The sequence below is a fragment of the Biomphalaria glabrata genome, chromosome 5 (genome assembly GCF_947242115.1).
Source record: "Biomphalaria glabrata chromosome 5, xgBioGlab47.1, whole genome shotgun sequence".
NCBI classification, from domain to species: domain Eukaryota; kingdom Metazoa; phylum Mollusca; class Gastropoda; family Planorbidae; genus Biomphalaria; species Biomphalaria glabrata.
Genome location: NC_074715.1, coordinates 25,355,435 through 25,371,851, shown reverse-complemented (window position 1 = coordinate 25,371,851; position 16,417 = coordinate 25,355,435). Strand labels below are relative to the sequence as shown.

Sequence of the window (16,417 nt, the reverse complement as noted above, 5' to 3'; positions counted from 1 at the left end):
TAATACGAATTTATAATGTAAAGTCTAGTCCACCCCCCCCCCCCCCCCCCAATAACAAACCTAGTTCCCTCGTGTGACCTCTAGAGAGTGCTTACGTCCATCGTATCTGACTTGGGGTCACCTGTCAATCAATGAACTCAATGTGATGGGCTAAACAAATAAAAGGGGAAGGGAGTTGTTCATCTAGAAATATACCTGGTTACATTAGAGGTGTGGCTCTTGTAGTCCAGCCCCTACTCCCCCTAATAAAGATTAACTACTAAGTAAACAAACTCAGTTCCCTCGAAAGGTGTGACCACTAGAGAGTGTCAATACGCTGACATTAAACCTACGTCCATCGTATTTAACTTGTGGTTACCCACCCATAAAAAACTCAATGTGATGGACTAAACAAATAAAAGGGGGTGGGAGTTGTTCATCTCTACCTCTGGAGATATACCCGCACAGCTAGACAGACGTCTGGTCAGCATGACGTAGTCAAGGAATGTAGCATTTTAACATGTTAACTAACTTACTCAAAGGTCAAGACAAATTGAAAAAAGTGCCAGCCATTGCTGCTCTGTATGTAAAGCGCATTTATGATGTAAAGTTTCATCTTTATTCATATTAAGTTATTAACACGCCTTGTCTTTATAATAAACGAAGTTTGGTGCATATTCATAATGGCTCTATTTTAAAGCTCATTATTTTGTTTTCATATAAGCATTAATACATTCTATAACAGACAGTAATGGAACGAGGTCCACTTTATGCATATTAAATAGGTGTATTTTTTACTATCCGGTAGTGATATCCGACCGGAGCCGAATAGCACCGGATAGTAAAAAATGCCGGATATTCGGCAGAAGCCGGAGCCGGAGGGACTATCCGGTGCACCCCTAATTTAAAGTAAGGTTTTCTTTTAGTTTCAAATATTCTTCCTAAATCAACCAGCTTGTTGTTTGTACTTAAAGTAAGGTTTTCTTTTAGTTTCAAATATTCTTCCTAAATCAACCAGCTTGTTGTTTGTACTTAAAGTAAGGTTTTCTTTTAGTTTCAAATATTCTTCCTAAATCAACCAACTTGTTGTTTGTACTTAAAGTAAGGTTTTCTTTTAGTTTCAAATATTCTTCCTAAATCAACCAGCTTGTTGTTTGTACTTAAAGTAAGGTTTTCTTTTAGTTTCAAATATTCTTCCTAAATCAACCAGCTTGTTGTTTGTACTTAAAGTAAGGTTTTCTTTTAGTTTCAAATATTCTTCCTAAATCAACCAACTTGTTGTTTGTACTTAAAGTAAGGTTTTCTTTTAGTTTCAAATATTCTTCCTAAATCAACCAGCTTGTTGTTTGTACTTAAAGTAAGGTTTTCTTTTAGTTTGAAATATTCTTCCTAAATCAACCAACTTGTTGTTTGTACTTAAAGTAAGGTTTTCTTTTAGTTTCAAATATTCTTCCTAAATCAACCAACTTGTTGTTTGTACTTAAAGTAAGGTTTTCTTTTAGTTTCAAATATTCTTCCTAAATCAACCAACTTGTTGTTTGTACTTAAAGTAAGGTTTTCTTTTAGTTTCAAATATTCTTCCTAAATCAACCAGCTTGTTGTTTGTACTTAAAGTAAGGTTTTCTTTTAGTTTCAAATATTCTTCCTAAATCAACCAACTTGTTGTTTGTACTTAAAGTAAGGTTTTCTTTTAGTTTCAAATATTCTTCCTAAATCAACCAACTTGTTGTTTGTACTTAAAGTAAGGTTTTCTTTTAGTTTCAAATATTCTTCCTAAATCAATCAGCTTGTTGTTTGTACTTAAAGTAAGGTTTTCTTTTAGTTTGAAATATTCTTCCTAAATCAACCAGCTTGTTGTTTGTACTTAAAGTAAGGTTTTCTTTTAGTTTCAAATATTCTTCCTAAATCAACCAACTTGTTGTTTGTATTTAAAGTAAGGTTTTCTTTTAGTTTCAAATATTCTTCCTAAATCAACCAGCTTGTTGTTTGTACTTAAAGTAAGGTTTTCTTTTAGTTTCAAATATTCTTCCTAAATCAACCAGCTTGTTGTTTGTACTTAAAGTAAGGTTTTCTTTTAGTTTCAAATATTCTTCCTAAATCAACCAACTTGTTGTTTGTACTTAAAGTAAGGTTTTCTTTTAGTTTCAAATATTCTTCCTAAATCAACCAGCTTGTTGTTTGTACTTATTGATCATTTTTGTTAAATCCAGACTAAGACTAAGCTGTGGTACTGCAGTCTTTCTTTTGGACTCTTGTTGCTGTCTAGTTAGACTATTGATTAAATCATGATAAACATTCAGAAGAACATGAGTCAATACCAAAACATGTCTTGATGATTGACAAGACTTGATTGGCTAGATAGAAGCATCCAAACTGTTCAAAGGCATAGTTCTAGTCTAGCCCAAAATATTTTGTATTTTCTCTGCATTTATGTTCTTATTCTCTAAGCATAATTCTTTTATAAGGCACATTAGATATACTTAAACTGATTCTTTTATAAGGCACATTAGATATACCTAAAGTGATTCTCTTATAAGGCACATTAGATATACCTAAAGTGATTCTCTTATAAGGCACTTTAGATATACCTAAAGTGATTCTCTTATAAGGCACATTAGATATACCTAAAGTGATTCTCTTATAAGGCACGTTAGATATACCTAAACTGATTCTCTTATAACATGGCTTTCTTGTAAAGTTTGACATGTTTAGAAAGTTTGATACTTTGAAAGAATTTTTTTTAAGCTTCTGTTATGAGTTTGTTTTGTGTATTAAATATGGATTGCTTTGTAACTCATAGAATTTAATTCCAATATTATTACCTAAAGTGATTCTCTTATAAGGCACATTAGATATACCTAAAGTGATTCTCTTATAAGGCACATTAGATATACCTAAACTGATTCTCTTATAACATGGCTGTCTTGTAAAGTTTGACATGTTTAGAAAGTTTGATACTTTGAAAGAATTTTTTTTAAGCTTCTGTTATGAGTTTGTTTTGTGTATTAAATATGGATTGCTTTGTAACTCATAGAATTTAATTCCAATATTATTCTTTATCCTCCAGGCTAGAATATTCAGTTACTTGATTGTTGAAGATGCAGAAATGTTCCCTGGCACTCTGGCATGTGACCACAATGGAAGTCTACTCAAACTGTTAACTGGAGAGAATCTCATCACACAGATGTCCAACTATTTTGAATTTTTGTCTGCCATCTCAGTATCTGGCACCACCCTTTGGACTTCACCCTATATAGATTCTTGGGGTTTGGGTCTCATGATAACTCATGCTGTACCTGTCATTAGTAACAGGACTGGCAAGTAGGTGCCATAGAACAATCAGAAGAAAACAAAAACTATTGATATTTATGCTAATACATTAAGATCTTACATTGGAAACAGGAAGAAAGACATAAAGGAAAAAGTCTATCCTTAAGTCATTTGCTAGGACAAGCACAAAAGATCTTATCAAATAGTCAAACAAAAAATAAAAGGAAGGAGTAGGAACTAGAAGGAAAGACATGCTAGAAAAAAGTAAAACTTAGTTTGAAATAAAGTGGTTTGTCTAGGACATGAAGATATGGTAGGAATTTATTACTCCAATGAAGAATACAAAAAATTTTACCAATAAAATATTTTTGAGATCTCAAACTAACATGGTAGACTAGATTTACACCTAGACTAGGTTAAGGACTGGTTTTACACATAGACTAGGTTAAGGAATAGGTTTACACAAAGACTAGGTTAAGGAATAGGTTTACACATATACTAGGTTAAGGAATAGGTTTACACAAAGACTAGGTTAAGGAATAGGTTTACACATAGACTAGGTTAAGTTGTGTAATCTGTACTTTTTTTTTTTTTCAATTCATGGAACATTTTTTAAGACCAGAAAGTGATGTCAATTTTTGTACTTACATATCTCCCACCAGTTGCATCATTTGAGCATTTGCTTCCATTCACTTGTTGTTGAAGAATTAACACATTATTTGTCAGTATTTCTTTTTGAAATTTATATTATACAAACATGGAGGCATTTTTTATTTGTGGCACCAGTGAAATTCTATCATAGCTTAAAACTAAAGTTGCCTTGAAAATTAAGTTTTTTCCCTCCTCTGTGAAATAGTTAAAAACTTTAAAAATGTGAATTATGTGTTTCTTTTGAACTAGGATCATAGGAGTAGTTGGTGTTGATGCCACATTAGATGAAATTGAAAACTTTCTTACCAAACACCAGTGGGGCTCAGTGTATTCTTTTTTGGTGAATTCTAAATCTGGGGTCATCTTCCACCCACGTTTGAAGCCTAGTACAAAGGTAGGAGTTGGAAGAATCCACTATTCTACTTAACCAAAATAATTTGTGTTCCTATAGAATGATATAGTGTATGAACTTGATATATACATGTGCTAATACTTGACATTTTAACACAAGGTTGTATTCAATAATCAGGCAATATTCCATAGTAGTAGTTTTAATAAAAATGTCAAGTTCAAAAGTCTGCACTAAAATATTTGAGAAACATTAATTAAGAAAAGAAAATTGGCCAATAAAAACTAATTTGGGCTTTTTAATTTGTATTAATTTCTTGACAAAGGTTTTGTCCAAAAATACAATTATTATATAATAAAAAAGCCATGTTGCACTTGTTCTGTGCATCTAGTTACATTAAGATTTCTTCTGTTGTGATGTAGCTGTTGGAAGATCCCATCAGTATCCCAATCAGTCAGTTGGAACAAGACAAAGATGGCAAACCATCAGAATTCTCAGAAATAGAAGAAGCAATGTTGGAAGGTCGATCTGGAATGAAGGTCATACCTAAAGCCAGAGGAGGAAAAATGAGAGTAAGTAGATTCAATAGATTCAATCATTTAGTGAATGACTTTATGTCTAAGTGATTACAACAGCTTAGTAGTAGTTTCATTTGAAATTTCTACGCAGGCTAATTGTAATTGTTTTAAAGAGATAAGAGTCACATAATAAAGTCATAGAGAAAATGAGCTTAAAAATGTGCTTGTCTTCATTTGTGAAGAATAGCATGACACTAGACAATATTAGTTTTATATCAATGAATATATGTATTTTCCTTTTCAAATAGTAATTATTAAAACTTTAAACTTTACCAACTAAAGTTTTTGTTAATTCTTTTTCATTTTCTGTTTAGACTTATTACTATGGATCTATTAAAGGTACAGATTATTGCTTTGCTTACAGTTTAGCAAATGAAGACATGGTAAGTCAATGGATCAACTTATTGGGCTTTTTTTTTTTAGGTAAAAAGTGTGATAATATTTTTTTGCAATAAAATATTACACAAAAAAAGCTAAGTTTTAATAAGATGTTTAATTTTTTTTTTTTAATTGATTGACATATTTGAAATGTACTGGAGATTTTTTTTCAAATAATAATAATAATAAGGCTTGTCTTCAAGTCCAAAGATTAGTGAGGAATGCAGTATTTCTTGTGGCTGTGCAGCCCCAGCTTTGACCTACATATTTTACCACGTCCAGGGCAAGCATAACCATTGGGCACAGGTGGTCGATTTAGATTTTCTTTTTGCTGTCTACTTTTGTCCTCAGCAGCGGATTTTCTTTTGGTCTCAAATGTGTATCCCGCAGCCTTTGTGAGTGACCTCCAGCTGTCTTGTCCTGAGGCCACATGCAACCAGGTGCTCTCTTCTATGTCAGCTAAGGAAAGTTGATGCAAACGCTGGTCTTTGAAGTGTTTCCGTGGGCCACTTCTGTTGCGTCAACCACCTTTTAGCTCACCAAAAAAGACTGCCTTTGGCATATGTACATCTCCCATGTGGGATACGTGCCCTGCCCAGCGTAACTGTCGGACCATAAGAAGTCCCTCTATACTGTCCATGCCGGCGTTTAAGGACATCGCTGTTTGTTGTGTGGTTTTGCCACCGTATGTCCATGATGGAGCGCAAGCATCTTTGGTGAAAGCGCTCAAGTAGTCTTAGTTGTTTTCTGTATAGTGTCCATGTCTCAGAGTCATATAGAATGGTTGAGAGAACCACCACCTGGTAGACATTAATTTTTGTAGGCAGGCGGAGTGATTTGTTCCGCCACACTCTCGCCTGAAGGCGTCCAAAAGCGCTACTGGTCCTGGCCAGACGGTTATCAACTTCCCTTGAGAGTGAGGCATCATTTGATACTATACTACCTAGATATGTTAAGTGGTCTACCATGTTAAGGGGCTGTCCGTTTACTGCTGAGTTGAAGGGTGTCTTTTGGAACATTACGTCTGTTTTCGCTGAAAGAGGCGGCAGTGTCTACAAATTAATTTACCGTGTTCTGGAGATCAAGTGAAACTTTTTTGTAACATTAATGAGAAAACCATGATGAAATATGCTTTAAAGATTATTTCTGACATTTTAGGTTTGTTTTCACAGGAATTCCGAAGATCTCAAGAGCCAAAGAATCGATCTCATATTGGTGTCAGCTATTATAATTTACTGAAAATGTACAACAGTACTTTATTGAGAGAGAAGCTGAAAGGAACATTTGAAGCCATTGATGTTAGAGAAAATGATGAAAAGTATCCTGGCCTGAGAGTAACATACAACCACTCCACAATCTTTTTAGGTTAGTGCCCTATTTAACCAAACAATTGTGATACATGCAGTGCTTTAAAAGTTAGTCAAGTTTATGTTTTAGTGTAGTGGTTCCCTTTGGATAAAAATAATCTGTAGAAACCTATTCACAATCTATTGGTATTACAAGTCATTTAAAATTGTATCAAATAGTGGTCATAATTCACACAAAAAAGGTTGTCACTGACTGTTTTACCAAAGTGGTCTTTTGGGATAGTGACTCTGAACTTCAAGGTGGACAACAGTAACCTATGTGAGCATAACATATGGTCTGCAAAATGATTAGTCACTTGATCCACATGACCATTTAGTATTTTAGAGCTGAGTTGGAAGCTTCAATCCAGGTCTTCAAAGTAAAACATCTTTCCAGGGTTTGTATCTAGGCCTATAGAAGCATTTGTTACAACTTGGCTAACATAAGTTTTAACTGTTTAATTTGGTCATTACTTACTCTTTAATTCTGAGAGTGCTTTAAAACATTTTTTGTGTCGTCCAGCTCCCCAGAGTCACTGTGATCCCATCAGGTACTCTTACAATGACAGTCTGGCAGAGAAAACTTTGGATGCACATTTATGGATCAACGGCAATGAGCCTGACCGTGGTTGTGATGATGATGACAGTGAACAAATGTTTAACAAAGGCATTAGGTTTGTCTCATTTTGGTCTAGTGCTTTTTTTTTTCTGCATGGATCTCCTATAGGAATACTAAATTATACTAACTATGTACCCTATATACATGTGATCAAATTACCATTATGACCCTAAAGTTATTTTGGGGGAAAAAATTTCACTGAGGTTCAAAATAGATAGATAATAGAAACCAGGACAGACTGGCATTAAGGCTGTGAGGATTTGTGTATTTTATAAAAAAGGTAGCATTGACCTTTATTTCAAAACTTTTTACCCTCTAGAGCTGATGTGCTGATAACATTTCCAATTGAAGAAATTTGGAAAACTCGTAACTTTGAATCTTTAGATCAAGTGAAGTGGACTAATGTTGGCTTGAGAAGTGGAGTTTTTAGAACATATCCAGGTCATAGGTCAACAAGAAACTATGACCCTACACAGTAAGTTCACCTTGTATTAGAAGTAATTGAATTAATTCATTATTAAAGTTGTTGCTTAAAATATTAATAACTTAAGCTTCAGTTTGTTGTATTACACTTTGTGAAGATTCAAGTATTTGTAAGGATAAATGATGGAGTCTGTTCTAAAGATTTAAAGTATTTGTAAGGATGAATGATGGAATATGATTTAAAGTATTTGTAAGGATGAATGATGGAATCTGTTCTAAAGATTTAAAGTATTTGTAAGGATGAATGATGGAATTTGTTCTAAAGATTTAAAGTATTTGTAAGGATGAATGATGGAATCTGTTCTATAGATTTAAAGTATTTGTAAGGATGAATGATGGAATATGATTTAAAGTATTTGTAAGGATGAATGATGGAATCTGTTCTAAAGATTTAAAGTATTTGTAAGGATGAATGATGGAATTTGTTCTAAAGATTTAAAGTATTTGTAAGGATGAATGATGGAATATGTTCTAAAGATTTAAAGTATTTGTAAGGATGAATGATGGAATATGATTTAAAGTATTTGTAAGGATGAATGATGGAATCTGTTCTAAAGATTTAAAATATTTGTAAGGATGAATGATGGAATCTGTTCTAAAGATTTAAAGTATTTGTAAGGATGAATGATGGAGTCTGTTCTAAAGATTTAAAGTATTTGTAAGGATGAATGATGGAGTCTGTTCTAAAGATTTAAAGTATTTGTAAGGATGAATGATGGAATCTGTTCTAAAGATTTAAAGTATTTGTAAGGATGAATGATGGAGTCTGTTCTAAAGATTTAAAGTATTTGTAAGGATGAATGATGGAATCTGTTCTATAGATTTAAAGTATTTGTAAGGATGAATGATGGAATATGATTTAAAGTATTTGTAAGGATGAATGATGGAATCTGTTCTAAAGATTTAAAGTATTTGTAAGGATGAATGATGGAATTTGTTCTAAAGATTTAAAGTATTTGTAAGGATGAATGATGGAATATGTTCTAAAGATTTAAAGTATTTGTAAGGATGAATGATGGAATATGATTTAAAGTATTTGTAAGGATGAATGATGGAATCTGTTCTAAAGATTTAAAGTATTTGTAAGGATGAATGATGGAATCTGTTCTAAAGATTTAAAGTATTTGTAAGGATGAATGATGGAGTCTGTTCTAAAGATTTAAAGTATTTGTAAGGATGAATGATGGAATCTGTTCTAAAGATTTAAAGTATTTGTAAGGATGAATGATGGAGTCTGTTCTAAAGATTTAAAGTATTTGTAAGGATGAATGATGGAATCTGTTCTAAAGATTTAAAGTATTTGTAAGGATGAATGATGGAGTCTGTTCTAAAGATTTAAAGTATTTGTAAGGATGAATGATGGAATCTGTTCTATAGATTTAAAGTATTTGTAAGGATGAATGATGGAATATGATTTAAAGTATTTGTAAGGATGAATGATGGAATCTGTTCTAAAGATTTAAAGTATTTGTAAGGATGAATGATGGAATTTGTTCTAAAGATTTAAAGTATTTGTAAGGATGAATGATGGAATATGTTCTAAAGATTTAAAGTATTTGTAAGGATGAATGATGGAATATGATTTAAAGTATTTGTAAGGATGAATGATGGAATCTGTTCTAAAGATTTAAAGTATTTGTAAGGATGAATGATGGAATCTGTTCTAAAGATTTAAAGTATTTGTAAGGATGAATGATGGAATCTGTTCTAAAGATTTAAAGTATTTGTAAGGATGAATGATGGAGTCTGTTCTAAAGATTTAAAGTATTTGTAAGGATGAATGATGGAATCTGTTCTAAAGATTTAAAGTATTTGTAAGGATGAATGATGGAATCTGTTCTATAGATTTAAAGTATTTGTAAGGATGAATGATGGAATATGATTTAAAGTATTTGTAAGGATGAATGATGGAATCTGTTCTAAAGATTTAAAGTATTTGTAAGGATGAATGATGGAATCTGTTCTAAAGATTTAAAGTATTTGTAAGGATGAATGATGGAATCTGTTCTAAAGATTTAAAGTATTTGTAAGGATGAATGATGGAGTCTGTTCTAAAGATTTAAAGTATTTGTAAGGATGAATGATGGAATCTGTTCTAAAGATTTAAAGTATTTGTAAGGATGAATGATGGAATCTGTTCTATAGATTTAAAGTATTTGTAAGGATGAATGATGGAATATGATTTAAAGTATTTGTAAGGATGAATGATGAAATATGATTTAAAGTATTTGTAAGGATGAATGATGGAATTTGTTCTAAAGATTTAAAGTATTTGTAAGGATGAATGATGGAATCTGTTCTATAGATTTAAAGTATTTGTAAGGATGAATGATGGAATCTGTTCTATAGATTTAAAGTATTTGTAAGGATGAATGATGGAATCTGTTCTAAAGATTTAAAGTATTTGTAAGGATGAATGATGGAGTCTGTTCTAAAGATTTAAAGTATTTGTAAGGATGAATGATGGAATCTGTTCTAAAGATTTAAAGTATTTGTAAGGATGAATGATGGAATCTGTTCTATAGATTTAAAGTATTTGTAAGGATGAATGATGGAATATGATTTAAAGTATTTGTAAGGATGAATGATGGAATTTGTTCTAAAGATTCAAAGTATTTGTAAGGGTGAATGATGGAATCTGTTCTAAAGATTTAAAGTATTTGTAAGGGTGAATGATGGAATCTGTTCTAAAGATTTAAAGTATTTGTAAGGATGAATGATGGAATCTGTTCTATAGATTTAAAGTATTTGTAAGGATGAATGATGGAATATGATTTAAAGTATTTGTAAGGATGAATGATGGAATCTGTTCTAAAGATTTAAAGTATTTGTAAGGATGAATGATGGAATCTGTTCTAAAGATTTAAAGTATTTGTAAGGATGAATGATGGAATCTGTTCTAAAGATTTAAAGTATTTGTAAGGATGAATGATGGAGTCTGTTCTAAAGATTTAAAGTATTTGTAAGGATGAATGATGGAATCTGTTCTAAAGATTTAAAGTATTTGTAAGGATGAATGATGGAATCTGTTCTATAGATTTAAAGTATTTGTAAGGATGAATGATGGAATATGATTTAAAGTATTTGTAAGGATGAATGATGAAATATGATTTAAAGTATTTGTAAGGATGAATGATGGAATTTGTTCTAAAGATTTAAAGTATTTGTAAGGATGAATGATGGAATCTGTTCTATAGATTTAAAGTATTTGTAAGGATGAATGATGGAATCTGTTCTATAGATTTAAAGTATTTGTAAGGATGAATGATGGAATCTGTTCTAAAGATTTAAAGTATTTGTAAGGATGAATGATGGAGTCTGTTCTAAAGATTTAAAGTATTTGTAAGGATGAATGATGGAATCTGTTCTAAAGATTTAAAGTATTTGTAAGGATGAATGATGGAATCTGTTCTATAGATTTAAAGTATTTGTAAGGATGAATGATGGAATATGATTTAAAGTATTTGTAAGGATGAATGATGGAATTTGTTCTAAAGATTCAAAGTATTTGTAAGGGTGAATGATGGAATCTGTTCTAAAGATTTAAAGTATTTGTAAGGGTGAATGATGGAATCTGTTCTAAAGATTTAAAGTATTTGTAAGGATGAATGATGGAATATGATTTAAAGTATTTGTAAGGATGAATGATGAAATATGATTTAAAGTATTTGTAAGGATGAATGATGGAATATGATTTAAAGTATTTGTAAGGATGAATGATGGAATATGATTTAAAGTATTTGTAAGGATGAATGATGGAATATGATTTAAAGTATTTGTAAGGTGAATGATGGAATCTGTTCAAAGATTTAAAGTATTTGTAAGGATGAATGATGGAATCTGTTCTAAAGATTGAAGAAATAAGTTCAATTAAAAAAAAATCTTATGGTTTCCCTGTCAATGACTAGAAAAGCATGGTTTCATTTGGTTGACTTAAAAAGTATTCTAAACAAATATCTTTTAAAATTGTATAGAATAATTAATTTATCGCATTAGTTTAATCAGTTTCTAACAATTGACAGACGCCCTTGGTACAAGCGAACCAGCTCGAACCCACATAAAACTTCAGTGTCTACACCATACATGGACTCTGCTGGTGTGGGCAAAATCAATACAATTTCCCAAGCTGTGTTTGAAGGGATGACTCCTAAATCAGATCAAGATTGTGCTGAATTTCCTAAAGGGCAGTTAATGGGAGGCTGTCGCTGTGAGGTTGATTCTGATTGTTACATCAGTAGGTCATTTTGCCATTTTAGTCTCATATAATCTTGCTTTATGGTTACTACTCACCTAGGACTCTGAATCTGAAACTCTGCTGCCTTGCAGCTAAAGCCAAACACAGTCAAGTCAACTCTTAGAACTCCACAAATTAGGAGCTGTTAACCATTAGGCAGCTTTTAGCACACTGCTACACTCTGGCAGACCCTTCAAAGTTGCTGACCCCAAACTTGTTTTAAATTATTGCCAATCCTTTGGAGCTGCAGGGAAAGGGTGGAACTACTGACTATAGCTAATGCTCAGCCTCTCACCTTGTCCTCCCCGAGATGAGCCACGGTTGTCTTAAGCCTGAAGGAAGCTAATGGAATTCTGCATTTCTTAACTGAATTAGTATACATTGAAATCCTTGTTAAACTTTTTGCTTCGATATTAGTTAGCCTCCTTCAGTCGTAACGACTATTGTTCATCTCGTAGAACACTTTTTTGATGTGACTGTGGAGCTTCCACATTATTCTGTGCTTAATGTATGTTTTCTGTTTCCAGAGGTTTGTTATATGAGTAAAGCTCCAGGTCCTAACTCTGATCACAGAAGATGTGCCACTGAGCGTGTGGAGGCTGTGACAGGTCTGGATATTTTGTATGATGATTTTCAGAAGAAATCTTTAGAAAGTATGCAAGCTTCAGACTTTCGCAAGTCATGTGGTCAAAAATATACATGTCGTAATGGGGAACCAAACTGTGAGACCAGGTGAATGGCCTTTCATATTTTAACATTTCAGCAAATTTTTGTCATGTCATTACTAAGCATTTTTACGGTACGGGACGTTTTGGCGCGAGATATCATTTGACGATAATTTAATAAGCACGTAGCTTTTTTTTAATGAACCCTTGAATTCCAGCGACTTAGGCAAATAACCATGGTGTCTATGTATACTTAACTTGTAGTATTTTGAGAAACATGGTACATGTATTATATTTTTACTTATATTAGCAAGTGTTTGGTATGTATAGTTGGAGATACCATAAAGTTATTAAATAAACCAATGTTAATATAAACAAATAATTGCATCAATTTTTAGTCTATCATCATTTCATTTTGTTTTTAATTTTAAAGTAATATCTTAAAAAACTTTTTTGAAAATAAAAGTGTGCGTCTTAATAAACACACATACACAAGCCAAAATGTTTATTATAGAAAATGATGTGAAAAACAAATACACATTTACATTTAATACGTGAAAAATATGTCTTAACTCTTTGGCTCCGCACCAACGCACAGGGCGTTGATTTTAAAAAAGGGGAAAAAAGTCGGACCAACGCTGGGGGCATCGGCTATTTCAAATTTTTTTTTTTCGTTTCCATTTCTCCAATTCTTGTTTTTTATTGCTTAATGTTTATCTAGAATAGTTTCCCTTTGCTAAACATCCGGAATTTCCTTCATTTAACGTGTTTTTATTTTGTACGAAGTTTGTAAAGAGATGACATTTATTTTTTCTGTGTGCGTGTTTTTTGTTAATATGGAGCTTCAACCAAGGCCATATAAACTTTGTAGATCTAAATATTTCTTTGATAAAGAAGTATAAGAATTCAGATGACAGTGGTTTTGTTTCATCTGATGGTGATATTGATAAATCTAATTATATAGATCTAGATCTAGTAAATTAATTTATAGGTCTAGACCTAGGCCTAGGCCTAGTAATGATGAAGTTTATTTTATTAGCTGATGAAGCAGCTCCACCCCCAGCTAATGTTCAATGTAGATCTAGAACTAGTTTAGCTGTCTCTACATTATCTAGATCTAAATCTAATCAGATAGATGTAGATCTCTAGATCTATCATCTAGGCACTGAAACAGAACAATTTCAGATTTATTCCATCAAGAAATTGGGTTGTCAACCTAGACTTAGTCAGCCATGCATCTATTGAGATGGAATGTTTTTTTCATTGACAATCACATTGTTGATAGTCTTGTTAGCAAAATAAATAGCTATGCTGACCATAGGATTAAATGGAACACCCCTGCTAGAATAAGATCCATTTTCAGAGAATGGAGACCTATAACTATAAAGAAAGACAGAGTATGTAAACACTTTGGGTCAGGGAGAACGGTTTATGTTTGCGCTGGATGGGAGTCGAACCCACACATTCATATTGACTGCTTCCATGAATATCACAACTAGAAGGAATATTTATATACTAAGTACATGAAGAACTTTAGAAGAAAATACTATAAATATATATATGCTTTACAGTTGGACTAGTTTTAGGGTAAAAGTGTTTTGTTCCAAGCGTATTGCTTTTTTTATGGCCTTTTTCGTTAAAGTAGTGACATTGGATTATTAGTTCCAGTTTATTATTTTTTGCATCTATTGCTGTTTCTTCTGTGGTGTTCTGTAAACAAATGGATAAAAATGAGAAAAAAAGCTATTTCAATTCAATTTGAACAATAAATTTCTTTAAACATGCACTTGGATGGATATTTTCAATGTCAGTTGGTGAGTTTTTCATTTTTAATTTTTATATTCAAAACCCAAAATTACAAAAACAACATAATTTGCAAACTAGAAAACATAAGAAATGGAAAGAACATCCATTTCTCTTTAATTCTATATCAAGTTTATTATTTTCCAATAATAAATAAAAAAGTTATACAAGTTATATCGAAGCAAAGTAGCGCTCTCTGAAATGGCGGAAAAATTAATTCCGTCCAAAAGTGGCAAATAATTCCGAATTAATTCCGGAGCCAAAGAGTTAACACACACACTCAAGCAAAACATAGATATGAATAATTCTTTTAAAAAAAATAATACAATAAACGTACATAATGTATTTCGCGCCAAAACGTCCCGTCGCCAAAAAGGCTCGCGCCAATACGACCTTCGCGCCAAAACGGCGAGGCCAAAACGGCGTCGCCAAAACGGCGTCGCCAAAACGTCCTGCTTCGGCATTTTTATGCAGGGTTCCCACATGACCTGGAAAAATTTGAGAATAATAAACAGCTAAGTTCTATTAGAAGTTTCTACCCCTTCATTTTTGTATGTTGAGTGTGTGTTGAATGTGTTGGGCTGATCAAGACTTGATTTGACATTATATTGCGTTTCGTTATATGGAATCTTAAATGTGGAGTTAATAAATTTGCAATGACCACAAGTCTTTATATGTTACTAAAACAAAAATCTTTGAGTAAGCTTATAAAGCTTTTCTAGTGGTTATAGTTATCAACATAAATTATGTTTATTAACAAATATTTTCAAGGTTAAACTTGCAATTTTTTTTAAAATTCAGCATTAAAAACTGCTATATTGATTTGTACGAGGGGTGCACTGGATAGTAATTTTTGATATCCGGCCGGGGCCGGATATGACCGGATAGTAAAATTTGATATTCGGCCGGGGCCGGATACCTAAGTGTCTTGTTAATAGCTTGTGTTGCTGAACATTTTACGAAACTGTTAAATAACATACCTATATTGGTTGGTTTTATTTTTTTTCCTTTTATATACCTTATTGTTTTAAACTCTGTTACTGATTGATTTATTCAAGCTTATAGGTATTTCTAATAATCTGAATAGCATGAGTGTGTCTGTGTGTATGTACAAGTGGGAAGCGTGGTCGAGAGGCTAAGTGAGCTTGAACTTGACTTGGCTTGGCTACCTAGAAGGGGGCTCGAGGTTCGACACCCGGCAGAGTTGCGTTTACTGAGCGCCTAAAGGCAGCACGGAAAACCAACTTCTAGATACCCCCTCCCCCCCCCCTTCCCCCCACTGGTCCACAAATGAAATTGGACCAAAGCGCTCTGAGCATGCTATAAGCATGAAAGTAGCGCTTTATAAAAGCTATAATAAAAAAATGCCACCAACTGAAAAGGATGTGTGTAGGAAGGTCAATGTAAATAATGTTAGTATATTTTTAACTAGTTACTAATGTAAATCTCATAAGTAAAGTGCAATCTGCCTTGTATAGTGGTCGGATGTATGTGTTCATGAATTTCAGACCAACAACCTGGTCAGATATACCTAGTGAGCCAACATATGTAGTCCTAGTGTAGTGTGTATAGTTGTTTGTGTTAACCATCAAGCATTGTTTTTTCCTTGAGCATAGGCACGCAATAGAGTTGGGTGTCAGTCAAAAAAGATAACACATTGGCATGGTTAGTCAAGCAAATAGATAAATTATACCCGTCCACTAGTTAGAGGTCAAGGTTTTTTTCTATTTTTACGCTCCAGCATATTGTTTCTTTGTTTGCTAGATCTAACTGAGGTACTATTGTTCAATTTATTTTATGCGATTTAAAAATTTACTGTAAGGTTTTCCATTATTTATTAAGTCAAAAGAATTCAACAATGAAATTAGCTTTCTTTCTAAAGATTTTAATACAAGGCAAAAAAATACAGATACGCAAACATGCACATCTTTGTTTTATTTTATTGTGCAAAGAACGTACGTAAGAAACATTCAATGCAAAGAATGTATGTTAGAAACATCTTCCTTAATTATTACTTATTAATTATTTTATTCGTGGTTTCAGTTACAAAAGGGAACGATAG

General features: G+C 32.5%; 1 protein-coding gene across 6 annotated transcripts in view; it reads left to right on the top strand.

Annotated features, from left to right (window-relative positions):
• The window catches only part of LOC106065960 (voltage-dependent calcium channel subunit alpha-2/delta-3-like), a 49,558-nt gene that overhangs the window by 26,472 nt on the left and 6,669 nt on the right, over positions 1–16,417 (top strand). For all 6 annotated transcript variants that reach the window (XM_056028717.1, XM_056028722.1, XM_056028721.1 and 3 more), the window contains exons 11-19: positions 3,047–3,300; positions 4,150–4,294; positions 4,672–4,821; positions 5,142–5,210; positions 6,378–6,570; positions 7,075–7,225; positions 7,490–7,645; positions 11,676–11,887; positions 12,415–12,619. In XM_056028717.1, coding sequence (XP_055884692.1) covers positions 3,047–3,300; positions 4,150–4,294; positions 4,672–4,821; positions 5,142–5,210; positions 6,378–6,570; positions 7,075–7,225; positions 7,490–7,645; positions 11,676–11,887; positions 12,415–12,619 — 1,535 coding nt within the window. The remainder of the gene's footprint in view (positions 1–3,046; positions 3,301–4,149; positions 4,295–4,671; positions 4,822–5,141; positions 5,211–6,377; positions 6,571–7,074; positions 7,226–7,489; positions 7,646–11,675; positions 11,888–12,414; positions 12,620–16,417) is intronic.